Below are 26,938 nucleotides of genomic sequence, written 5' to 3'. Positions count from 1 at the left end.
AGGTTCCACCCATGTCCTTTAACACAACCTATACTCACAGCCCAGATGCAAAGCAGTCTGGAGACGCCGTGGCATTGGTCACATGTGCTCAGCATCGACCTGTTTGCTGTCAGGATGAGCGAGCAGGTCACAGATTGATAAACTGGAACGCTGTGGGCGCTTGAGGGAAGACTCAAATTTTTAGCAGAGATGACTGTGTTTTCCTGGTCAACAATCATCCACTCCTCTTTTGTTTGCATCAGTGACTCAAATCAATCAGCTGCTTATTTAGAAAAATAAAATGCAGTTCCTTTTTTTCAGGTCCAGGAACAGTGGACCTCCACAACATCATTTCCATCCAAATGACAGTTTGCTGTTTCTTTGGAATAAATTGGTTAAAAACCTCTCATGTTCATCTTTTTTAGTTGGTGTCCACACTGTGCTGCTGCTGTGCTCCGTCTTGGAGATCTTAAACCGGACAGGAACACTGGAGAAATCGTGATCCTCTGCTCTGAAATCCAGTGTGACTGATCCTCTTTTCCAGTCATTTGAAAAAAAAAATGCTATTTCTAATTAATAATTAAAATTCTGTACCTTTTTTAATGAACCAAGAGTTTCATTATGCAGCAGAACTAAGGGAGGGTTTAGAGTTGCCTGATCCAGTCTGCAGGTTCGGCCTCCAGTTCAACTTTTAGAACCCTGAGTACTTCAGATTGAAGACCTCTGTTAGAAGAACATGGATAATGTAAGAGGGTATTTTTGTTTCTTGGTTGTTGTTTTTGTACTAGCTCTGCCCTCTCCTCTAAACATAGTTGCTGTTGCTGACGACCATCCAGGGGGACCTGCTGAAACCCTGCTTTAAAACTGTAGCCCAAAGTGCAGGTGGTGACGTGTCTTCAACATGACTTATGCAAAATAATAAACAGACCAACACACAACCGCCTGTAATAAATCTCAGAGGTTATCTTGATGTAAAATGAGCCCATCTGTGTGAATGTTTGGACAGTGTGGGTCTGAATATTATTCACCGGTCGCCTGCATACGTTCACATCTGAGAGAGAGGCAGATGGTAATCCTGGGGCCTGCAGGAAGAATAAATCACAGCGACACCTTTAAATGGGCGAGAGCTGTTATCAAGATAAAAACAACTGTAGTGCCTGGTTTAAGTCCTAGGGTGACGGGTGTGATGAATCTCTGAGACCTGACGGGCCGTTTCATTTCCAGCCGTTCCCCTCTGGATGCAGACGGAGGTATGGCTGAATTTGCTGGCTACTCGGCCTGATTGACTTTGCCTCTCTTGTCATGTTTTATTTTCCTCGTTTTCTGCAGGATTCCCCTCCATTCTTCTCATCACAGCTGAAATTGATTTTGTCATTACGAATAGTCTGAAAACAAACCAGCAGCTCATCACGTTTTCCATTAAAGAAACAGCAGGACAGTTATTTCTGGATCTGTTAAGGTCAATAAGGTGATCAGCTGGGCCATGTTAGGTTCAGCAGCATGTCATTGTTCAACCAAATCTGTCTTCTGCCTGTGATTTGAACCATGTGACATAGGAGCTCAGCTGGTATTGGCCCTGATTCTGTTCCATTAAACTGTCCTTAGGTTAGAGTGCATCTGGGGAGATCTGGAGAAACTCTACAGAAAGGATTAGTGCTCCTGCTGTTTTTAATGAAATATCTGACCAGTATTACAGCTGCTGTGAGGTTATTATGCTAACAGACTGTCCAAGCAGTCTGAACTCCAAACTGGAGCTGATGCTTGGACTCCGTAAAATTCTACTATTTTATTGCCTGTTGTTTAACAGTAATTAGCAGGTACCCATGTCTGTAGCTTGAAAACCTAGCTTGATAGTGTTTACTGATGAATGATCACTTTACCTTCTCATCCATATAAGAGAGCTTCTGGCTCTAATTAAGCAATGTGGCAACAGCCAAAGTGCTAATGCTTCAAAATGCAGTGAACATGTGATGTCACGGTGTCTGCGTCCATCTTTTATCCCATCTAGGCTAAGACCACACCTATCCTAGCTAACCGCCCAGCACACCATGCTAACTTGCCCACAGGTTCATAACACTGGAGGGCTTATATTTTTGAAAACAATCTCTAATGACACTACTCCATGGACCCTGCACCACAAAACTGTCTGAGTTTAAAACCAAATAAAATATTGCTTTAAAAAATTTGACTGGACAAACATCTTAATAGATAAGCGTCAGCATCTGTTTAAGTCTGGTCTGGGGACGCACCATAAACATTTGAACAACGTTTGATACCAAAGCAATATCTGTTAACAGGATGATTCTGCTAGATATTCTGACTGAATCTTCTGATTTTAGAAGAATTTATTGGATGTTTCTTTGCTTTCTGCTTGGTTTGTCTTGCTGATGTGTAAGTCCATTACAGTCCAGATCCAGTGGTGTTAATCCCATCTGAATGAGGCTTACATGCAGCTTTCTGCGTCCGGTGTGTGCATGTTTGTTAGCTTGCCTTGACCATCTTCAGTGAAAGGAAGCTGCCAGTCCATCACTGCTTATCTTTCCTGTGCAGCCTCCTCATTGTCGACAGTTCACCATTTTTTAAAAGGGTGACATCTGACCAAAGAGGAATCCCACCGCCACAGTGTCTCACCTCCCCCTGAGGATTATCCAGCCTATGAGCTGCAGTGTTGTGCTGATATTAGTTAGAAGCTGTGTGGCTGTGTCGCTCTGCTCACAGGTGAGGGTTTCTCTCTAGGCGTGACTGTCTGAATGCTAATGAGGTGGCGGATCGCGCCAGATCTGCTCACGATGTCTGAATGTGTGAGTCAGACCAGATGTGCAGGTCACAGCTGCTGTAAATAAATGCAAATCAGAAAGTGATAAATCACATTTGAGCGCAAGGCATTCCTGATCCAGCTCACTGCAGATTCTGTCTGGGTGCATCACTGAAGTAAAATATAAACTCTGGCAGCTCCTCCGTCATTTGTACAGACGTAAACACACAGACGGCTCAAAAGTGAGACTCATGTCATGATATTTGATGAAGTCAGCTTTCACAAAGGGATACCCATCATCAGAAGTGATATACTAATGAAAGAGGCGAGAGTGTGAGTGTGGCATACCAAACACCATCCATGCTACTGTCAAACCAGGTTGGACCAAAGTTATTAAAGGTATTAAATAACACTACACTACAAACCAACAAAAGGTGTCACAAACAAAAATTATTTAAAAAAACTGGCCCTTAGAAAAGATAAGCATTACCCCAAACAATATCGTGTGCCTACAAAATGAAATAAAATACAGCATGAAAGAGTTAGCTGCCTCCACAAGGTGGTGTCTGTATAAAAATATAGCAGCGAAGGCTTCATAAAAATGAGAACACATTTACTGAACTTTAAATAATGACCTGTCTAAAAATGTCCAAACCTGGATAAATCTACATGAACAGCCACATCTATGCTTCCTGTTTCATATGAGATGCACATTCAGAGTGAATGGGGCTCTGTGGAGCTGCAGGGAACTTTGAGAGGTGAGAACAGCAGCCTCCTGATGGCATCGCCTTCACCAACAATTGCCAACTGCTTCTTCCACACACATGAAGCTTCTGCTTCTGCAACTACACTGCTAACATCTGCACAAGATAATCTCCAGCCATCAGCGGAGGATGTCCTGTCCTCAATCCTCAACCAACCAATCAGCACACAATAGGAGAATGAGGGTGTTTTATGGACAAAATCGGCTTCACTGTGAGAAAACCTGAAAGATAAAAGCGTTTTTCTTCCAGTTCATGCATGTTATGATTTATGAAAACTAAAATCAAATGTTTTTGTGGAAATCTTCATTTTTTTACTCCATTAAAATCAACAAAAGGAATTGACTCCAATCATCTAGCACATTAATAAAAATGAAACCAATCTAGCTCGTTATTATTTTTGTCTAAATTAGAACAGTTAAGCACCTGATTTAATTCTCCTTATCTAATCAGTCCTGTAATCCAGTCCAATCACGTCATTAATTCAAGAGCTACGCCACTAACTACATTTCTATCAGTAGAAGAGGAACCATCCAGCCCATCACTGAAATCATCTGTGATAATGATTTCATTACCTCTCTCTGGAGAATTAATAGTTGACACCCTGCAGTCTGCAGAGGCAGGCCTGTAATTAAATGTGTAAGATGAAGAGTAATGTCAGTTAACTGGCTGTAGATTAGAAATGACACACACATGGAAGCCAGATTTGCTCTGTGCAGAACAAACCATCGCTTTAAGTCCTGAGATGATTCTGTGTGTCAGAGATGAAACTAATGAGTTTAAAAAGAATAACATCTCGGAGATATGTAACGAGAAATGAAAAATAGACACCAGATTTTTCTTTATTTTATTATTATTATTTCTTTCTTTTATTTTTTGTTCAGAGACAGCAGCACTGACTCAGATCCTCCTCAGCCTGTGTGTGCTTACACGTTTGACCAAAAACTAAAACTTTATTTTATCAGAATTCAATGAGTAAAGTCTTGTTTTTATTTTTATTTAAGTGAATATTTGTATTTTGTTCCCACGAATAACGTTGGTTAGAGTGTTTACGGAAAGCCGAGTAATGTTAAAAAAAAAAGAAACCACAGACGTTTGGTTTGATGTTTTATGCATGTTTGATATGTGCATTAAAGTTAAACTGTACACATGACAGAAAATAAGGAACAAAATAATAGGCCCTCTTTAAAGGTTATCTAGCTCGGAGTAGTGAGGGTCAGAGGGGGCCGGATTTAATCCTTCTGTTCTATTTGAATCACTATTGGCCTCCTGTTATCCCCATGAAGTTCATGTGCTAAACATTTTTCTGGTGCAAGTGGAAATGGCGTTGGGGAGGGAGCGTGACTGTAAACCGCCACCCGGGTGTGTTGGTGCAGATAGAAGCGCCGCAGAGAAACTGGTATTAATTGGCACTGGGAGCGTGAGGATATCCTTGCTGCCCAGAATGTCACCTTGAGATCATAGCAAAGGAAAATCAATTAGAGCCTGTGATGCAGCGCGGCAGGATGGGGAGCCGCCGCTGCCGCCGCCGCCGCTCACTGCTTTACATTAGCTGCTGGAGCCCACAGGCCCAGGGGCCGAGTGTTTGACTATTCAGCTGATCGTCTTCTTTGATGTCAGAGAACATTTAACACCAAACAGGACAGCTGATTACCTGTTAACATGTTTATTAATGCACTGTGTCATCAATAATTCCACATTTCCTCCTGGATGTAGTGCATACATCACAGAGACAACTACTCATCACTTCATTCATGGACCAACCCCTCCAGTCCAGGCTTCTGTTTTTCTGCCTTAAGCTGTTTCAGCCATTATTTAGACTCTCCTTCAGCTGCTTCTCCAAAAACGATCACTCAGACTCAAAACCAGGACTCCCAGCTGCAATCACAGCTGGAGGAGCTGGACATCATCTGCAGGACGAGATAACACCAACATTATTGCTCACAAACTACCGGGTACATAAAATATGTGCAGAAATTATGAAAAAAGTTATCAATAACTTATAAATAATGAAAGCAGCACTAAGAGGAATGCCCCTGTCTGCCCAGGACAGTCCACTCGGGTGACATAAAACTTTGAATGTGTGTGTGACTGAGGAGACTCGTCCTTGGAAACATCAGACATATAACAGAGATGGCGATCACTCATGGTGCCTGCAGCGGTCTGCAGTCTCAGGGAGGATGAACTGGGACATCCTGGTGGAGCTCATAGTAGAAGCATCTTCAGGATGGAGAGGTCTAAAAACACCTCACGGTCCATCAGGAGGAACTGGAAGAACTTTGCTGGGGAAAATAATTAACTGCTTAGCCTACAGCCACTAGGATGGATGGGTGGATGGATGATGCTTTGTTGTATATGAGGACAAGTTTAAAACAGTGTGGAGCTCTGCTAGCTGTGGTAGACATTTTGGACTGACTGCATGTGTCTTCTGTTTGCTGTTGACTTTTAGAAGCTTCTTCTCTGGAAACAGCTTCTCGCTGTTGTTGAAGGCGATCAGCTGATGAACTCCAGGGCTGAAATCTAAAGCCAGCATGAAGAACTAAAGCTGCAGTTCTTAGAGTTGTTAGATGCCCCCACAGATAAAAGGTCAGTGATGATGGACCTTTCATCTGTTCTAAAGAGTGCTGCCAGCATAATTAGCTCAAGTGTGTGGAGTCTGTTTTACATTTTTGATGAAGCTTCAGGACTGAAGCATCGTGACAGAGTGTGGATGGTTAACCTTTTCTTTATGGCATCAGATGAATCACACCTCCTGACATGCAGACTCCCTAAGCGTTTCTGGATGCTCCTTTGAAAGATTTAATATTGTCAACATTTGGATGCCCCGGGGTGTCTTCGGGGGTTGCCTGCAGCTCGGCCGCTGTGTGCTGCATTAAACTGTGGAGCTGCTGTGCATGGAAACAGATAAAGCTGTGCCCATACATCAGTGCACGCTGATTATCACACCGCTCGGGGTGGATTTATGAGTCTCAGTGGGAGCTGCTGTCTGCAGCTCTCAGGACACCATGAGGACGCTCTGCTGCAACACTGACATCTGCTGGCTGTTGAGCTGCATCGCAGGCTGCAGGATCTGCTGCTCAGAGGCAAACTGAGTCCGGAGAGGAGGAAATGATGGGTGAAATGAAGCGCTTAGAAAAGTCAGATTAGCAGAATTCACAGAGGAGCTCCTTTCACTTCATTCAAACAGTAATGTGAGGAAAACGCTTCACACTGCTTACAGCAGGAGCACATGTTAATACACTTGTTTTGTGTACAGGGTGGGCCATTTATATGGATACACCGTAATAAAATGGGAATGGTTGGTGATATTAAAGTCCTGTTTGTGGCACATTAGTATATGTGAGGGGGCAAACTCCTCAAGATGGGTGGTGACCATGGTGGCCATTTAGAAGTCGGCCATCTTGGATACAACTTTTGTTTTTTCAATAGGAAGAGGGCCATGTGACACATCAAACTTATTGGTAATGTCACAAGAAAAACAATGGTGTGCTTGGTTTCAACGTAACTTTATTCTTTCATGAGTTATTTACAAGTTTCTCTTTGTTCACAGCCATTGACATGTCGAAGAGGTTAACACGTGAGGAGCGGATCGAAATTGTGTTGATATCTGGTGAACGCAGTAACCGGGTCATTGCAGCAGATTTCAATGCAAGACACCCTACGAGACCACCCATCTCCCATGCTACAGTTAGCAAACTGCTTGCTAGGTTTTATGAAACTGGTTCAGTGTTGGATTTGCCAAAATGTGGACGCAAGAAAACTGTCACTAATGAAGAAACATCAGTGGCTGTCCTAGCTTCATTCAGCAAGAGCCCACAGCGTAGCACTCGCCGCATGTCACTGGAGAGTGGCATTAGTCGAACATCCCTTCGGCGGATATTAGCTACTTGTAACTTGTAAATAACTCATGAAAGAATAAAGTTACGTTGAAACCAAGCACACCATTGTTTTTCTTGTGACATTACCAATATGTTTGATGTGTCACATGGCCCTCTTCCTATTGAAAAAACAAAAGTTGTATCCAAGATGGCCGACTTCTAAATGGCCACCATGGTCACCACCCATCTTGAGGAGTTTGCCCCCTCACATATACTAATGTGCCACAAACAGGACTTTAATATCACCAACCATTCCCATGTTATTACGGTGTATCCATATAAATGGCCCACCCTGTACATTTAATTTACATACATTTAATTTAGTTATTTGGAGAATCGATGTGTTCATAATGGAAAGCACAGGGCTGAACCTCTAAACATATGGAAGAGTCAAAGCCTCATCATTGATATCATTTATTTTATTCAATATTTTTTAAGTAATATTGATTATTTGACCGATGTGTTAGTAGAATTACTCCTCATTAGAGGCCCGTCAGAGGATCACAGGCTGCTGTGCTTCTTGTGCTGATCCAAGTCTTATAGACATGCGAGGCCATTTAATCAAACATGAACATTACTGTGGGAACTCACTGAGAACTAAGGAAACAGTCAAAAGTACCTTAAGAAGAATGATCATTTAACTATTAGGTTAAATGATCAGGTTGAACCTGACAGTAGCCATACTGTTGGTCATTAAAAATGCTAAGTAGTATACAAGTATACAACAGCACAAACACAGTCCAGAGGTCCAGTTCAGGGACTCCAATTAGCTGAGGTGAAACTGAGCAGGCAGGTCATAAGTGAGAGGTGGGGCAGTTTTCTGCTGGTCTTTAGAAAAAAAAATTACAAGTTTAACATTTAAACATCAGCTTTGTATGACCATCTTTTCTCAGCATTAGGCTGATGACTTGGATCTTCTGGGTAATAATGATCCTAAGCTTACTGGCGTTGATGGATAGCTAAACTGTTAAACAGGTGGATCACCGGGCTTCTCCGTCCCTTCTAGTATGTTCCTGTGGATGTGTAATACTGCCACTTGGCACTACTGAACTGAATGAAATCAGGTTCTTTTATTGCTGGATGACACCGAGGAAGTGTTGGATGCATGTTTAAGTAAAGGACATTTTTGGATGGTTGGATGGATGCCTCCTCTTGCATACGTAAGACACTGAACAACTTCATCCTTTAGTCTAAATGTTACCTTCAGGATTTTTCAGCTTTATTCCCCCTCCATCTCTCCTCCCTGACTCTATTTATAGAGCCTCCATGGTGGAAGCACATAATGAAGAAGAGGATTCCCAGCTCCCTCTCTCTCTCACTATCTCAGGTATACACAAAGGCATGTGTTCTCTCTTTCAGTACAGTCAAATATCTCTGGAGGGCTTCTTCATCTCCAGGTTTCAATACAATATTTTCGTGCCAAGTGTGAGTAGTTTTTTTCTATTTTCTCTCTAAAAAGAAACCCACTTTCCTCATAAAAAGAAATACAACTTTAGTTCTACAAGAAGCTTAATTTTTACACCAAGGAAGTGACTGCGTGCTAATTGCTCTCATTTAAAAGATAAATCAGAAAATTCATACAGTGAGCTGCTCAGTTCGCCTCACAGTTTATATAAACCCTCCTTTTTCCCTTGAACTATATTTAGATTTGGGGTGGTTGTAATCTTCCACTTGTACTCGCAGTCTTACAGTATGTGGAGGTGTCAAGTATCTTCCTGCTTATGATTAGGCTCATCATTATTCCTCTCCATATTTGGGTCACATAGTCCCTATATACTTGATTTGCATAATCAGAGAATACCATATCAGAACTCTCTCCCCTTTGTGTCCTTGGCCCCCCCGCTGCTCTCAGATGGAGTTTGATGGTGTGTATTTTATTGTGTGGAGCACTAAACCATCTCCCCAGCAGTCAGCTCTTATATGTGAAGCTCTTATCATCATGAATGCATACAGTGGCTGTCGTCACGGGCTGATAAGCTAATAACGTGCATTATTCTGCTTGAGTGTGTAGCTGAACAGCCAGCAGATTATAATGAAGTCATACACGGTATCACCAGAGGGGGTTTCACGCCCCTCACCTGTTTTTCTAATGAGCAGGTCATCAGATTTGCCCCAGAAGCTCGTTAATATTCAGCGTCGACTAGAAACACACTCACGGTCTCGTGCCTCGTTTCTGATCGTGTCAGCAGGAGTGGTGAACACAGCGGCCGTGAGCGTGCCGCCAAACATTCCTGGCTCTGAGGTCCTGACAGGCGTCGCTGATTCCCCAACCTGACGGCTCAGAGCGCCGACCTGCATGTTTCCTGTGCTATAAACAGCTACTGTCTTATGTAATGGGGCTAATTTAACCCTTACAGCCGAGGGGAGGGGCTGTAGTACAACTCTCAGAACACCCTGAAATATCAGAAGCATGCTGGGTTAGGATCTCATTGTGTGTGCATTAACAGACCTGATGAGGCGCCCTCAGCTGGCAGTGCATCACACTCGTTCCTTTGACTGTAATAAATGGCGGCAAATAGACTTCAGGTTTAGATGGAGCAGATCTTTGACCTGAAGCTTCTGCAGGTGAGGCCTGAACTCCAATACAGCTAAAGTTTTAAACTTAAGACGTCCTCTTAGCTGCTGTTTCACTTAAAGAGTCCTGTCCTGTCTGTTGAGCTTCTTTTTTAAGCCTTTCATTATTGCTCTAAGGTTTCATTCAGCATATTTTACTTGTTAGCAGCACCAAGTTTATCCAGAGCTGATCAGGATCACCTCACACCAAGAAGGTTCACGCTTTGAATCCTTCCCTGTCTGTAGAGTACTCAGACTTCTCCCCACAGTTCAAAGACATGCATGTTAGGTGAACTGGTGATGCTAAATCATTTGTAGGTGTGCATTTGAAACGGTGACAGTTCCATATCAAGTAACAGACTTCCAAGCTGCTGTAACATTAAAGGTATTTCATTCCCTAAGTGCGTGTGACAAGAAGTGGTACTGTTGTGAGACAGGTACTCTGGTGTGAGGGATTTTTTTTCTTTTATCATATTAAAAACTCAATATTTTTGGTTTCAGACTGTTGGTCAGTGAACATGCTGTTTTGTGCTCTCATGAACCATGTTTCACAGATACTGAGAAAATGTGTGATTTGCTGCTCAGTTTGAAAAAGAAATGTCAGTGGGCCCAGTGCCAGACCCTGAGGTACGCCACCAACATCTGTAACATATGAGGGAACCTAAAATACTACATTTGAATCTTGAGGTATGATGGGCTGTAAGAGTTTGATGTCTTGATCTGATGGGTGATTTTAAGGCAGCACGTTTAAAAGAACTAATTTTAAAGGGTGAGCTGTGCAGAGAAGGCTTAATTTCCTCTGACCCCCCTCATTTCAAACAGCAGGCTTCTGTCTGACGTTACACTGTTTGTGTTGCTGATTCTTCACTCTGCTGCCTTCTGTCTCGTGTAACTTCCTCTTTGTTCACCCATCGCTGAAATGCTGCCGGCTTCAGACCAAATGACAAAAACCTCTTTCTTGGAAATTTTTCCCCACAGAGTTTGTGACAGCTTTGCATATAAATGTGTTTGTGAGTAAATCCTTCCCTGCAGGATTTCCTTTTAAACTGCAGTGCCTCAGCAGGAGCCATCACACTGAAAGAAACCAGAGACGCTTCATATGTTCAAATGAGCTCAGAATTCAAATGAAAATCCAGCTCTGTCCTCCATAAAACTCCTGTCTTTCAGAGAGATCCACAGAGCGATAACAGCCACAGCGTACTCACCCAAACCAGATACACTCTGTTACATACGCATCATCTAACAGGTAAAGAATGCATTTTAATGCACAGACAGGTAGCAGAAAATATATCTTCTCTCTCCTGGGTTCACCTGATGAAGCTCAGAAGGGGGAAATATTTCAGTAAAGTTAGAAAAAACAAAAAAACAATTTAAGGTGACCGACAGTGAGAGATGAGGGTAATTAGAGAGACTGTAAAGAGCATCGGAGGGAGGCAGCAGAGTCCAGCAGATGTCAGGCTTTCACAAGTTTCGTCCTGCAGAGAGTCTGAGAGGAAACCCTTTGATCTCCTCCCGAGGAGAACTCCAGCGGTGATGGTTTCTTCCCCAGGTGACACAAACCAAACCGCTGGCTTGGTTTCCTCTCTGCAATCTCCTTTGTGCTCTCTAATCCTGTTTCCTTCTCTAAATAAATCCCCAGCTTCACTTTCCTGATTTTCCCTTGGAGTGTAGGAAGGCTGTGACCTCCCTCTGTGATCACCTTCATCTATAAAATAGGTAATCGTGTAGTTTAAAGAACACACTGCTCATTTTGGAGAAAAATCCATGATTCAGGATTTCTGTGCACCAAACACCAGTTTAAGTTCTAATTATTGAATTTTATCTACAAATTTAAAATGGGGGGGGACCCTGGAAAACATCAAATGTATTGAAGAAAACTTTATTTTTAAGATAAACACAACAAAGAAAAATAAAGAAAAAATATGGCATTAAAATTAGAAAATTAGTTATTTGAAATAAAATAAATCAGAACGATAATGCACAAATATATATTCATGTGGTAGAAAAACGTTTAAAATGTGACAAAATATTGACAAATTCAACGCACCACATGACTTCTGCTGCAACAACAGGAGGAAGAAGGTTCATCTCACAAATACAAAAAAAAAAGTTTGAATGAAAAATCATTTGAGGCAAAATAATTTGATTTGATGTTTGAAGCCTGATTCAGCTGCACTTTTACTGCCTCGCGCTCATGCGTCTCACACTCAGGAGGAAATAAAACTTTAAAAAAGCAGTTTGATTAAAAATGTGATTCAGAGCCGAGATCAAACGCTCACGTCAGGATTTAAATCTAAAAATGTTTCGATTACAAATAAAAAATAAAGTTCTGCTTTTATTAGTATATTTTTCCTTTTATTTTCCGGAGAGTCGCTGTGGGAAACCCCTGTGCTCTGAGCATGCGCAGAGCGCCGGCCAGCCCGCGGTAGTTGGAGGAAGTTTGGATGTTTGTTACCTGTGCGCTTGGCGGTTTGTAACGTCACCTCACCGGCCTCAGGTGAGTTTCTGGCCCCCTCCTCCTCCTCCTAGCACTGATAGGAGGGCCACGTGAACCGCGTGCGGCTAAAAAACGGAAAAGAGAGCGCGCGCGGCGGGTAACCGCGAGTTTGAAGAGCAACTCAGGTGTTTTCAGGTGTGCTGCATAGGTTTCAGTTCGCTCCGGAGGGGGGGGGGGTGTGTGTGTGTGAGAGAGATTGTTTGTTTGTTTGTTTGTTTGTTTGTTTGTTTGTTTTGATCAGTCTCTGCTCTCTTCCAGCAGAATGAGCTCCTCGGCTGATCTGGAGCAGCTGGCAGAAATCGGTGAGTGTGCCGCGGCTTTCCAGGTCCTGGTATGCCAGGTGCTTTCCTGGAAACTTCTCAGAGCTTCCTGTAGTAATGGGAGGGGGGAGGGGGTGTTGTATTGACTCTGTGGTTGGTGAGGTAGCTCTGAGAGCTTTTATAGTCGTGTTTGTGGCTGTGTCATGTAGATTTTAAAACACACTCGGCTCTGCAGTAAGGTTGAATGTAAACAGAGAGGAGAGCTGATGTTTGCAGGCTTAGGGACATGGTGATGTTCTACCCGGTGGTTAGCTGCATGATGGAGGGTCAGCTGCTCACAGTACATGTTCATACTGATGTTCTCTTATGAGGAGAAACGACAGACGTTTGAGATGATCCACAGCAGGAGGTCCGGCTTTAATCTGCTGCTGCGTGTTTCACTCTCTGAGGAAGTCCTCATCCTCAGCTTCATCTTCAATGAAGTCTGAGTCTGCCTGAGAAGAGTTCAGATGTTAGGAGTCGGTGTTGCTGTGAGCCCACATTAATGTAACAGAGCAGCAACATGGCTGTGCTTCACTGTGAGGTGCAAGGAAAATGATTCGTGGTGTTCAGAAGTTTTTAGTAAAAATCTGAGAAGCATGTGAGTTCAGCTGTCTGGAGCTCGTTTGTGAGTGGCTTGATTTGGGTCTAGACTTGTATCTGAGCGTTCCTCTGCAGCACCGTCTGTTTTCCCTCTGTCCACCTTCTCATCTGCCTGCTGGAGACAAGCACGATGCTCCGTTAGGTTCATGTGCAGTGTTGGGTTTGTGTTTTGGTCTCATGTGACCAGAGCCCCTGCTGTGTGTCTTGTACTTGAGGCTGACTCTAGTCTTCTCAACATTCTTGTTCTTATGGATCTGAGTTAAAGCCTTTGACACTCTCTCACTCCATCCTTCTAAACAGACTTTCCTCTCTTGGCATCTCTGACACACCTCTAGCCTGCTTCCAATCATATCTCCTTGACCGCTCCCAGTTTATCCAACTTAAATCATTCTGCTCTCGTGTATTCCCAGTCACTACTGGTGTACCCTAAGGTTCAGTCTTAGGCCCTCTTCTCTTCATAATATACATCCTCCCTCTTGGTACCATTTTAAAGTTGATCCCTACTTTCACTGTTTTGCTGGTAACACTCAGTTATATCTCTCCCGCAGGTCCGATTCCTCCCTCCAACTTCTTCTATTACAGAATACTTATCCCAGTTAAAATCCTGGTTCAGCTCTAATTTTCTTAAGCTCAATGAGGATAAAACTGAAATTCTACTTATTGGCACTAGATCCAAGGCAAATCATTTCACTCTCACTATTGACAACTCCACAGTTTTCCCTTCACATCAGGTTAAGAGCCTTGGTGTTATCCTTGACAGCTCACTATCCTATAAATCGCAGACCAATGATCTCACCTGTTCACATCCTTCTCTTTCGACTCAGTCTGTGTCCATTCTTGTTCATAGTCTCGTTACCTCCCACATTGACTATTGTAATTTTCTCTTACATGGTCTTACCCAAAAATCCCTTCATAAGCTTCAACTGTTTCAAAACTCCACTGCCCGCATTATTACCAGAACCCCCTCCTACCAGCACATCACCCTTGTCCTTCAGGAACTTCACTGGCTTCCTGTGAAATTCAGAATAGTATTCAAGCTTCTTCTGTTCACCTTCAAGGCCCTTCACAACCTTGCTCCTCCTTACCTTTCAGACCTGTTAAGCACTACCTCTTCTGCTCGCTCAATTCCATCTTCTTCTTCTATCCAACTTGCTGTGCCTTCTTTTCGCCTCTTTCTGTGTGAACTTATTGTTTGTTTATTTTATTGGTCTTAGTTTTGTCATTGTTCTACTATGTGTTTTACTCTGTTGTTAAGTGTCCTTGGGTGTCTTGAAAGCTTTTAAATACAATTTGTTGTTATTTGTTGTTATTATTATGATTATTATAACTGTGGACAGACATTTCTACTATAACTGTAGAAATGTTTGAACAGCGTGAGTCATTTTCCTCTTCAGGTCATTGTCACTGTGCTGTCCGGTCACATAAATAACACGCGTGTCAGTTAGAAATGGATCGATGGAAGCACAGCGGTCTGAGTTGGCCTACGGTCACAGGACGCTGGCACACTTTAAAACCTGCAGACGAAGCTTTCGGTTTCTCCAGCAGGAAAACTACAGCCCAGCGGCCTGGCTCTGATTGTTGGGCACCTCCTGCTCGGGGCTAAAGTCGGCCTTTGTGCGCTTGGGTCACTTCCTGTCTGTTATCAACCTTGCTGTGTGTTTACAACAAACTTCCCGAGCACAGATTACAGCTCCAGTTTCCACCCTGATAATCACTGATCTCAGGAAGTCATCTCGGAAATGGGCGGAGCTACACGTTTGGAATTCAGAACTAATCGCCGGTCATTTCTAAAACCTCAGCCAAAACTCAGGTGGTGATGTAGGTGGTGGTGATGATGACGATGATAATGATGATGATGTGTGTAACTGTGTTTGGATAGTCTTTGTGAAGCTGTGTCTGAGGTTGGGACCTCTGAGGGCAGCCTGACTTGAACATGGAGACCGAGAGCAGCAGATAAGACCCTGATGAGTTCAGAAGGAGCAGTTTCCTGTTACCAGTCTGGCTCGAGTCTCATGAATGAGGCGAAGTTATCAGCTGTTGACCAATTAGAAACAGATCTTCTGATAGCAGAGAGACTGATGTCACAGAGAAAGCTAAGATTAGAAATTGTGAAACAGTAACTTCAGGTCTGTGTCAGTAACGTCAGAGGAATGTCCAGAAGTGGAACTGTTCTATTCTGGAGTCTGTGCTGTGACGGGGAAACACTGATGTGTAATTTCTTCTCCTCAGGTTCATAAATGAGCAATTTATCACATGTGATTATTCTCAGGCTAAACTTTGACTTCTTCAAAGGAGAGGGGAGCAGCTTGGTGTCATATCAGGGTTATTAATCAGAATTTATAGCTCACACTGAAGCTGACGAGTGTCACGCCCACGTCACACTTTACTACAGACACAATGGTGAGGTCATTTTCCAGAGATCTGATTGGTCAGTTACTTTTTTAATCTCAAATATAACCAGTGGTTACATCTGCAGGTTTTTATTGTGAAGGATCTTCTGTTACTGACTAAATGTGGAAGCTCCTGGTGGATCAGCTGATCAGTCAGCTGTAAAGGAAAACTTTAAAGAGTTCAAATGCACCTCAGACACACGCAGGCAGGCAGACAGACACACACACAGAGGCAAGCAGGCAGACACACACAAAGGCGCACACACACACACACACACACACACACACTCAGACAGACAGACACTGTCGGTGTGAGTTACTCAGGTGGTTCTTCCTCTAACAGAGCTGCAGAAGGAGGAGGAGGGCAGTTGTGTCACAGACAGTCCATCAGCTCCTCCAGTCAGCACACCAAGTCTCGACCCCTCCCACCCGTATTACGACGTGGCTCGACACGGCATCATCCAGGTTTCGGGTAAGCTCCGCTTAAGCCAACCAGTTCAGAACGATCCGCCAATGCTAACGATCTGCTAACATTCTCGCCGTTTTTGGTTCCAGGGGACGACCACTACGGCAGGAAGCTGATTGTCTTTAGCAGCTGCTGCCTACCACCTTCGCACCAGCTGAATCACCGCCGCCTGCTCGAGTGAGTCCATGTTGCAGCCTGCCATGGTCAGAGACGTACAGGTCCTCTGTGGTTGGTTTTCACAATGTTCTCTGTCTGCAGGTACCTGAAGTTCACACTGGACCAGTACGTGGAGATGGACTACATCCTGGTGTACTTCCACTATGGCCTGAGGAGCAGCAACAAGCCGTCTCTCAAGTGGTTACGAGAGGCTTACAGCGAGTTCGACAGGAAGTAGGTCACCTCAATTTCTTGTAGTCTTTATGAGTCAAGTTCAGCGCTTTATTGCAGAGCCCAGAGACCGATCCAACAGCTCAGAGACCAGAACCTCACGTTCAGGTCTGCTACAGAGCATGATCAGTGTGACGTCAGAGTGAGTGGAGCAGCTGCACCATCAGCTCCTATACAGCAGGAAACCCTTTCAGACCCTCCACAGTTTACTCCGAGCTTCAGTCTCAGAGACGTTTTAGCGTTTCTGTGGAGAACTAGAACCTCCAGCTTTACTCCAGCCTTCAGTCAGAGGAGGTAACAGCCGCCGGGGTTTACAGGCTGGGCGGTCGATCGGTTTTGCATTCAACTCAATTCAATCCGATTCTGTTTATTTGGACCTTTTAATTGTAAAAGTGCAAAAACTGACCTTTTAAAAAAGGTGGTACCAGGCTCAGAACTGAGGGACATATCTGCACCTCTTTTGCTCTTCAAATGTGCTTAAAGTTGTGTTGAGGGACAGTAATGAGTCCTGAGGGGTGCATCAGGGTCGATTCTACCTGTTCACCTGTCTCTGAGAAGTGATATCGGTCAGGTTACCGTGGTCATGGACCGAGACCCAGACTTTGGGGACTGCTCATTTTAGTGGATTATTCAGCAGGTGTGTTCACGTGTGTTTCAGGTACAAGAAGAACCTGAAGGCTCTGTACGTTGTCCATCCCACCAACTTCATCCGAATCGTCTGGAACCTTTTCAAACCTCTGATCAGGTACGGATGTACCTGAGCACACCTGAGGCTTAGCAGGAAGTTCTCTAGCTGCTCTCGGTCACGCTGCAGCTGATTCTTCTTCTCTTGTTCTGTTTGCAGTCACAAGTTTGGGAGGAAGCTGACGTATGTGAACTACTTGGCTGAGCTTCGGGAACACCTGAACTACGAGCAGCTCTTCATCCCCCCGGAAGTGCTCAGGTCGGTGCTCCTCGGCTCGGACGCCCAACGGCTCCTCATCGTGTTCCTCACCGTGTTTGTCGTCTCTCCACAGACATGACGAGGAGCTGCGAGCGACTCAGAAAGGAGGACCCCCGCCCTCTGTCAAAACGCCCCCGCCCCGGCCCCCCCTGCCCACCCAGCAGTTCGGCGTTAGTCTGCAGTAGTGAGTGTCACTCTGTAGTTTAAAACTGCTCTTTAGCAATCGACTAATCAATGAAACGTGTTTTCTGACAGCATCAGAGAGAAGAACCGAGAGGCCGTCATCCCACCTGTGATGACCCAGACTGTCACATACCTGAAGGAGAAAGGTGAGGCTTCATCTCAGAACAGTGAGTTCAGGGTCACCTGATCCAGTTGAGAGCTCTGTCTGGATAGTCAGGTACTGTGAGGTCAGTAAGGTGAGACCTGTGATCAGAGTTTGTGAGGAGATGATCTGCAGTCGACTGTAAACCGGAGAAAACGTTTTCAGCTGATGTCAGTGAATGCATCACGGTGTGTTTCAGGTCTGAGGACCGAGGGGCTCTTCAGGCGATCGGCTCGGGTTCAGCTCATCAAGGAAGTACAGAAACTCTACAACCTGGGTGAGTGGGGTCTCCCTGCCTCAGCAGAAGGGACTCTCTGATCTCTCAGATCGTCAGAAAAAAAAAAAAAACACAGACAGCAAGTCATGCTGAGGCCAACGTTGCATTAAATGAACTTCCTGCCGTGCGAGGCGACGCCTTCAGATGGAGATAACTGTGAGAAATGGGAAACAGCTCGCGTTCATGAACGTAACATTTAAGATCAGCATGATCACAGATCAATCTCCAGGTGGTCAATCGATCACAGCAGCTCCTGGTGATTCAGATTCATGATTTTACTGTACTGATCACCCAAAAAACCTCTTTAATCCTTTTTCCACTCATATAAGCTACACTGCTGTAGTTCTAATTTATTAATGTTATTTTATGAAGTTTGATTATATTTATCTTATGTATTATTTTTTTGATTCTTGTAGTTTTGATTCAAATATTTGTTTTTGTTTCCATTTTTTCTATTGGGCTATTTTTTACTTTATAAAAAACTATCTTATATTTTTTATTTTATTTTCATATCTTCATTTTTAAAATTTGTATTTAAAAATATATATGTGTCAGTGTGTGACTTTGTGGATAAATTTGAGTTCAGGATCTGTGAACAATAGCATTGTCAATAAAGTTAACTTTATTTAAACTCATGCAGGGAAGCCGGTGAACTTCGAGCAGATCGGAGATGTGCACGTTCCCGCCGTGATCCTGAAGACATTCCTCAGAGAGCTTCCTGAGCCATTGCTCACCTTCAGGGTCTACAGCCAGGTCCAGGAGCTGCTCCGTGAGTCCCACACTTTCACATTTGTGCAGGAGAAGAAGAAAAAGGGGCTGTGTTCTCTGGAGACTAAAGTGATTTTTGATTGGTTGCAGATGTGGAGAGCAGTCTGCGGGTGACCCGGTGCAAACAGATCGTCGAGAGTCTACCTGAACATAATTTCATTGTGGCAAAGTATCTGCTGTGCTTCCTGCACCAGGTGAGTCACAGCTCAAATGAGTCTGAGAAGCACGGATCAGGAGGTGATCGATCAGACACACAAACAGCTGATTGGTGCAAACAGATTTTTATTGCTGTAAAGTTGAGACTGTAAACGGAGACGGCTGGTCAGATTTGTAAAATGAAGCAGTTTCAGCAGCTGATTTACATACTTGTGACGTCACATATGAAACGACTCAAACAGCAACACCTTCGAATATGGAAATAAGTTACAATAAAAATCATCTTAAATATGCAAAAACATCATTTGACCTGTCGGACTTGTTTGTGTATCGGTGACTTTACTCTAACAGTGAGACACCACTGCCACCAGCAGGTCAAACTGAATGCTGCAGCACCTTACCAGTTTGTTGATGTGTTTTCTCTGTTCCCTCTCTCTTGCCTGTGCGGCGCCCCCTTCAGGTGTCTCAGGAAAGCATCATAAACAAGATGTCTCCATCTAACTTGGCGTGTGTTTTTGGCGTGAACCTGGTCTGGCCTCGTCACGGCTCCATCTCCCTGACCGCTTTGACCCCCATCAACATCTTCGCTGAGCTCCTCATCGAGCACGTCCACACCGTGTTCGGCTCCCGCTGCCCACCTGCACAGGTGATGCCCTGAAGGACGGCGCCAACTGATTTTTATTTTTTTTTTAAACTCTTATCATTTTTAAAAAGGTCAAATGCAAGGTGAACCTCCAAGCATGAACCTTCACGTTTGGACTCATGATGGTGATGTTACTGGTTTTATTTATACTTCCTGTTTAAGTGTTTCATCTTTAATGAAGTAATAACACTGGAGGTGATCTGATTGGACGAGAAGCTGGAATCTGTTTCCATGTTTGTGGTATTTTGCGTTTCTGTCGAGTGCAGACCGCCAAATGTAAAAACTGATTGCAGTAAGTTTTGATTTTGTAATAACCTCAAACCCTCAGAGCGCCGTCTTCATCAGGTTTGTACAAACAGAAGACACCCAGAGGTTTATCTTTTATATGTACCTTAATAAAAAGCTGTGATAAATTCTCTGCTTTCACCTGTTTTTGTTTAGATTTTTTTTTCACTGGTGGACTTCACCGCGTTATTGGGGGAAAAAAGGTTGGTTGATGCTGAGCAGATTCATCCGAGAAGTGTATGTTCATTAGCCAATGAGCATGCAGGTACACGGTCAGCTTGTCCCATTTTCTGTCCCCAATTTAAATTCAGCGGATCTCACCTTCAGCCTCTCCTGAGGTCACTTTACCTGTGACTGCTCATCTGAGCGAGCTCTGATTTCATTGTGAGCCTCAAATTCAGACAGTTCTGCTTCACACTGAGCAGAAATCGGAATCCTCATCTACAATTGAGTAAAATGCAGTTTCCGAGCCTGAAGACACCTGTACGCAGGTGAGTTCAGGTTCAGCCCTCGGCTTTCAGGTGTGAAGGTGGTTCATTTCTGCTCTGAACCATATTTTCTTCAGATAAGAGGTGAACGTGTAGGGAAAATCCCATTCCTTCAGGTGGTCTGAGAGCTGGAGGAGGACCACCAAAGGATAATCCTCATCAGTGAGTCAGCTGCTAGGAAACACAAGGACTGGACTTTCAAAATAAGAGCAGATTGTAGAGAAACTGCTAAGAATAAAACAAATTTGAGCCGTTTTTATTCTTGAATTTTGTTTATTAATGATTAAATTTTTCGTAAGAACTTGGTACAAAAAGGTGAGACTACTCTTTAACCATTTACCACCTTCCATCACTCCGCTTTTTAATGCATCATAAAGAAGAAAAACTACATTGGCATATTTAAGACAAACACTTTCCTATACACACTATCCACTGGACAGTCCCCTTATCAATGACAAAGAAAACTTCTACTTCCACAGCCAAAACACACTTCACTTCCATCTAAACACCCTCGTATCGCCGTCGCCGCCTCCTCGTGGTTAAAATAATACACCGAAGCGAGAAGTCAGAATGCAGAACTGGCAAACAATAGAAAATCCAATGTTCTGTTTTCTCGTTTTGCTCCTCCATAAAAGAATATAAAAATGTTTTTGTTCAAATGTCGACTCGTGTATTAAAATAGATCTGTTTAAGCACTGCACAGTTTCTCCCGGAGAGGATTTCTAGAAACGGATGAAGAGGTTCGCTCGCAGGGACAGGTTTGTTCATTTTAAAGGGGCGGAGCATGGACGTGGCACAGAGCGCTGATATGGTTTCCTTCTGGTTTTATTTACCTACTCGATATGCATCACATGGCATCATTCACGTCACCCTCAAAGATTTAATCTGATGTTTTTACACTTTACTGAAGGTTCGTCTCAAATTCAGAGCCAGGAAGAGTTTAGTTCAAGAGTTAAGTTACGTTAAACTCTAATGTCCACCAGAGGCAGCAGCAGTGAGTCAGTAAAAATAAACATGTTTACAGCCTGATACAAAAACTGTTGGTCTCTTTAGATAATTTCCCCCATTATAACAACTGTTTCAAACTTTTGATACAGAATAAAGATAAGAGGAAGTAAAAGAGATGAATAAGAAGAAGAGTGTCTCCATATGCAGATGACAGTTTTATATACTGGAGAAGAAGGAGACGTAACAGTTTGAGGTTCATATCTGGAGTCAGAGACAACTGTAAGGGGAAGAAAGTTTTTATAACTCAACTGTTTTAAACTGTATTAAGGTTTAAAGTTTGCAATTCGCGGGACCTCTTTGACTGGCAGGTGATGGTGACACTGGTGGCTGTAGCTACTAGCTGTCTGCTAGGCCTCACCTCAGCCAACTGGAGTCTGGACTGGACCAAATTTGTGCTGTTGGTGCCTTTTAGACAATATGGCTGCTGTGAGGTGACTGTACTAAAAGGACGTCCAAGAAGTCTGAGCTTCAGTTTTGGTGAAATTCTAGGGCTCTAACTGATTACTGTTACTGAGCACTAATTAGCAGATATCTGTGTTTGTGGATGCAGCCTGATACTGAACTCAGACGCCCACGTTATCGTCCAACACGTGGATCCCCAGTATTATGACTTTGTGGTTTTGTCAAAATGCAAAGAGAATTTAAAAAGTTTTATTTATCATTTCTTATTCATGAAAAGATTTTTGCAGATTCTGAATCTTCAATTAAGATTATATAATATGGTTTTAAATGGACAAAGTTAGTGAAAAAAAGGTGTTGATGACCTTTTGTGTTGACTAATAATGTAGGAGCATAAACTGAACCGTTTTATTTTGAAAGGCCTGAATCCAAAACTTCATTAGCTAAGGTAGCCACACAGATCACGATGCATCTCTTCGTCAATGTGCTGCTTTCCTCTGATGTAAAACTTTTTATTTGCACCAGGACTCACTAACCTGAGCACATGGTTCAGAGATCAGCACTTTGGGATCAGAATTTACTGACATTTTCTTTCCTTCCAGGCTCTGTAATCTGACAGAGCTCTTATTCTGAAAAACGACTTGTTCATTTGACGATGGAGGGAACGACGGACGCAGGAAAATTTGGTGCTGAGAGACGTTCATCTGAGTTTGGGATCCCTCGGTCAGCCGAGGTGTCTGTCGTCTGTGCACCTTCACAACCCATGCCTTCTTCTTACTCTCAGTAGTTTAAAATTCATCCTTTTTGATACCGTCTGTTCTTTTATTTATTTTGTCAGTTCATGTTACTGACTCCTGGAGTTACAAGAATCCATCATTATGAACATGTTTGCAGATTTAAGCCAAAATGAAAGCAGAACAAACCAAAAATCCTTTCAGTCTCGGTGCCCCTGATTTATTCGATTTGGGTTGAGGTTCTAAAATTCAGTTTCTCTTTAAAACCTAATGGACGTGAAGGTGCACAGATTTCAGGCGTCAGCTTCAAAGCATCTTTTGGAAAAGTCAGGCTGTCGTGTTTCCGTGCCCACTTTTGTCTCTCAGCACGGTCAAAAGCCGACGGAGGCCTTTGCACATGTTTTTGGGGTGAAGTCACTTTGGAACTGTTTTGGCGATGTATTGCTCATCGTTTCTTTCATTCAGAGTCGCTTGGCTGTTTTTTAATCTTTTGTGCAGATGATGTTTCTCCAACATTAAGGATCTTTTCGGTATTTTGGACTTGATATGACTCATAAAATAAAATCACGTCTTTATGTATTCCTTCCCGTCCTCCTGATAAAGCCTTTGTTTTTCTGACCGTTTCTTCATGTTTGTGCATCGACAGGAAGTTGAGAGCTGCATGATAAACAAATAAAAAATGTACTAAATCTAACTTCATAACACTCAAATGGAACCTCTCTGGACCAGCAGGAAGACTAGCGAGACAAATGGACTGACGGCGGCGTCCCGGCCCACCGACAGTTTGACAGAGCGGTCCCATTTCCGATCAACGTGTTTATAAAATGACGCAACAAAGACGCAAACCCTGGATTTCAAACGATTTGTACTTGAGGCAGTGTTCATCTGTCGGATTAACAGGCTTGTCGCTGTTCGAAAAACACGAGTAAAAAAAGCGAAAAATATAAAAACGGGCAGGGGAAGAAAAAAAGCACATTACTGATCCCAGTACAAAAACAACAAAACTTTTTTGGCATATTTTTTATACTGGTTAAAGGTGAGAGGGGGCGGGTGCGTCACATCGACTGAACGTCGGCGTGTTCGAGTGCAGCTGTGAGCGAACACGGCGGTCCCCGCCCATTTAACCAATCACTTCCTGTGACAGCAGAGCGGGATTTTTTTACTTTAGCTCAGGACGAAGAAAGAAGTTCACTTACACACAGCTTACAGTTCATTCAGTGACTACTGAAGATCTGCTGGTTCTTAATATTAAAGCCGTAAATGTGTTGCTTCTGTGGTCTAACAGGACTTAACTCAGTATTTTGATGGGTGATGTTGAAATGAGACAAAAATCAGTATGAGGTCACATCAGGAGTAAAACTCTCCAGATTAAACGTGTTGTGGAGACCCCCCTTCTGCCTGTTTCAGCATACACGTATCTGATACTGAGACATTTTGGGTTTTTCAAACTGAGCAGATAATGTGCTGAGGATGAATGAGGAGTGACCCAGCCTGTCCAGCAGAGAGTGCACTGGCTGCACGGTGAGCAGCAGACAAACTTAGTGCTGGGCCTGTGTGTGAACCTCCCGTAAGGTCTGTGTTGGTTCACTGGAGATCAAACATTTGTGGTCCTACTATCAGCGCTCATGGTATCTGATCATCATGGTGTTTGAACCAGTTAAATCCAGTTTAATGTCGGGCTCAGCAGTTTTTATAAATGGTTTTCTAATAACTCATATCATTTAGAGCTTCAGAGCAGTTTTGACTTTTTAAGTGCAGTCTTAGTTTTTCAAGAGCAAAGATTAGTTTGGATGGTTTGTTTTCTGCTTTTCTTCGACTAAACCTTAAAGAGAATGTGAAGCTCTGCAGTTATTTTTACAATCTAGATGCATCGCTATTTACTATTAATGTAAATAGGAAATGAATTTTAATGAAAATATGTCTGGCATGTTTCTCTGGCTCTGCTGTCAAACAGGAAGTGGATGTTTTAAACGAGCAGGAACTCGTCTCGTTCAGACGTGTGACTTCGGTAAAGTTTGCAAACCGAAAAAGAAAAACCCTGCGATGATCATGATGGTGATAATAATAATAATAATAATAATGATAATAATAATAATAATACAACATATGTACAGTGATCCCCTTGAATACTCCAAACTTACATTTTTCAACAGGCATCAGCATGAAAATACTAAAATCTCCACTAGAAATGCTAATTTCTGTAGTTTAATCTTAAATACTTTTTTTCTTTGACTTTAACTCTATTAATACTGAAAAAAGTTATTCTCTGCTTTTGTTTGAAGGCTCGTATGCGTTCACATACACGATGAAAACATTTTCCTGAATCATTATGGCAAAAACATTGTTCATAGGAGAATGAGAACAAACATTTACTCAGATATATCAATGTACAGTCCGTCCACTTCCATCCATCCTGGATCTACTCTAACTCTACTGTTCTCTCTCTCTATACGCAGGACAGGAATCAGACCTGTGTTTCAAAAAAGGGAAATATCTTCTGGGCCGCGCGTTCCCGCCGCCACGCTGTAATCGAACTTTTTGTAATAAATACATTAAGGCCAAGAATGTTAATAAATAGAAAAGAACTTAAAAAAAGAAATCTCGTAAGCACTGTAGGTGTTGGGTTTTAAAAAATACTTGAATCGTGTGTAGGATAGAGGCTCTTCATCATTATTTTTCTGACTAAAGAAATCATCACCGCTGCCCTCTGTGGAAAAACTCGGAGCTCTGGTGGGCGGGGCTAGATGTTGACGTCGTCCTGGCTGTGGCTTGTCTGCAGGGGCGTGGCCGAGGGGCCCGGGGGGGTGGCGGCGGCGGCGGTGCTGGTGGATTTGATCCAGGACTGTGAGAGCAGCGACGTGGCGATGGTGGCGGTGGTCGTCATGGTGACCTGGATGAGCTGGTCGCGTTGGATCAACCTAATGAGAGTTTTGAGGCGCTCGAGCGACGCCTGAGTGTCTCTCTGCTGCCCCAGCAGGCGCTCCCGCAGGTCCATGCATTGCTGCAGCAACAGGAAACAGAAGAGCAACTTCCTGTCAGGTACAACAGGTACACCGGCACACCCAGCATTAGCATGTGAGCTGCATTCTGATCACTCATCTGGGGACACGTATTACGTGCTACAGATCAGGTGTTAAAATCAGGTATAACCAGGTGTTCAGTCCCATCTGCCTGAATGGAACGTGGGTTCTACCAGGGATGGCTACTGAGAGGCCAATGATACAATGCTTTAAAATGCCACCAGAGGGCAGTATGTAGTGTTAACAGATGAGGTCAGTGAGCTATGAAACAGAAACGAGGCGTGCTAAACACAGCTGAACCCTTCTTCCATCCATCTGAAGGTGACAGCAGTTTAAAGTGCTTCGTTTTTTAGCTAGCTGCCTCGCCTTCATCAGCAGCACTAAACCCCAAAACACGGACCCTTACACTCTGTTTAGCATGCCTTTTTCTGTTTCACAGCTCGCTGAGCTCAGCTGTTTACTACTGCATACTGCCCTCTGGTGGTGTTTCCATGCAGTGCACTAATTGATTGATATACCTTTATTAGTCCCACAAGGGGAAATTTCATTTCATAAACGTGTAATGAGTCACCTTTCTGATTTAGTGCTGTTAATGATGGTGAGCTGGCCAGTGCAAGTGAAGCTTTTAGTAACTAAACTCTAAAAAGGGAAACACAAACTGCCATCACCTCCAGTCCTGGAGAAACCATCTATGGAAGACAACAGGAGTGTTTTCTTTATCATTTAAAACAGAAATCTAAATTAGGATCAATCAAGCTGTCTAAACAGGAAATGTCCACATCCTCTGGACTATATACATTTCCTTAAGGCTTACTTGTTGTTCCTAGAAGTACTAGTGTTCCTAAAAGCAGAATGGGAGGCACAGCCTTCAGTTTTCAGGCTGCTCTTCTGTACTGTTCTCTACTTCTAAGATTAGGCTTCAAACTTTCCTTTTTGTTAAAGCATATAGTTAGGCCTGGATCAGATGACCCTGAATCCTCCCTTAGTTATGCTGCAATAGGTGTAGACTGCTGGGGGATTCCCATGATGCACTGAGTGTTTCTTCTTCATTCTATTCATAAATCTTCATAATCTATTATTATAAAGTCACTCCAGTATAAAACACCATGAGGTGGCTATTGTTGTGAATTAACACTATGTAAATAAAATTGAACTATATATAATGTGTTTTCTTTAAGTTAATTTGTGTTATTTTTCCCAAACTAGAGCATCCATATCCACAAGAAAGTTTCACATTTAAACTCTTTTAGAAATTGCAACCAAATCCGTTTTAAACCCACTGAAAGACTTATAATGTGAAGACTGCTGCTGCACCTATGAAGTT

General features: G+C 43.1%; 2 protein-coding genes across 4 annotated transcripts in view; one reads left to right on the top strand and one right to left on the bottom strand.

Annotated features, from left to right (window-relative positions):
- The first annotated feature begins 12,498 nt into the window (after positions 1-12,498).
- LOC134615659 (rho GTPase-activating protein 8-like) lies at positions 12,499-20,044 on the top strand. Its single transcript, XM_063460241.1, has 13 exons — positions 12,499-12,558; positions 12,685-12,725; positions 16,059-16,187; positions 16,271-16,358; positions 16,440-16,571; positions 17,227-17,313; positions 17,413-17,511; positions 17,585-17,695; positions 17,767-17,840; positions 18,036-18,113; positions 18,754-18,882; positions 18,972-19,075; positions 19,498-20,044. Exons 2-13 carry the CDS (start codon positions 12,686-12,688, stop codon positions 19,693-19,695), a joined length of 1,269 nt encoding a protein of 422 aa, XP_063316311.1. The 5' UTR covers positions 12,499-12,558; position 12,685; the 3' UTR covers positions 19,696-20,044.
- A 676-nt stretch (positions 20,045-20,720) lies between these two features.
- Positions 20,721-26,938, bottom strand: part of phf21b (PHD finger protein 21B) — a 90,891-nt gene continuing 84,673 nt past the window's right edge. For all 3 annotated transcript variants that reach the window (XM_063460224.1, XM_063460222.1, XM_063460223.1), the window contains exon 14: positions 20,721-25,595. In XM_063460224.1, the coding sequence (XP_063316294.1) occupies positions 25,335-25,595 (261 nt within the window). In that variant the 3' untranslated portion in view covers positions 20,721-25,334. The remainder of the gene's footprint in view (positions 25,596-26,938) is intronic.

Source organism: Pelmatolapia mariae, linkage group LG17, assembly GCF_036321145.2.
Source record: "Pelmatolapia mariae isolate MD_Pm_ZW linkage group LG17, Pm_UMD_F_2, whole genome shotgun sequence".
In the NCBI taxonomy this organism is placed as follows: Eukaryota; Metazoa; Chordata; class Actinopteri; order Cichliformes; family Cichlidae; genus Pelmatolapia; species Pelmatolapia mariae.
Note: the sequence above shows the minus strand (reverse complement) of the source record. Positions and strands in the feature narration are given on the sequence as shown.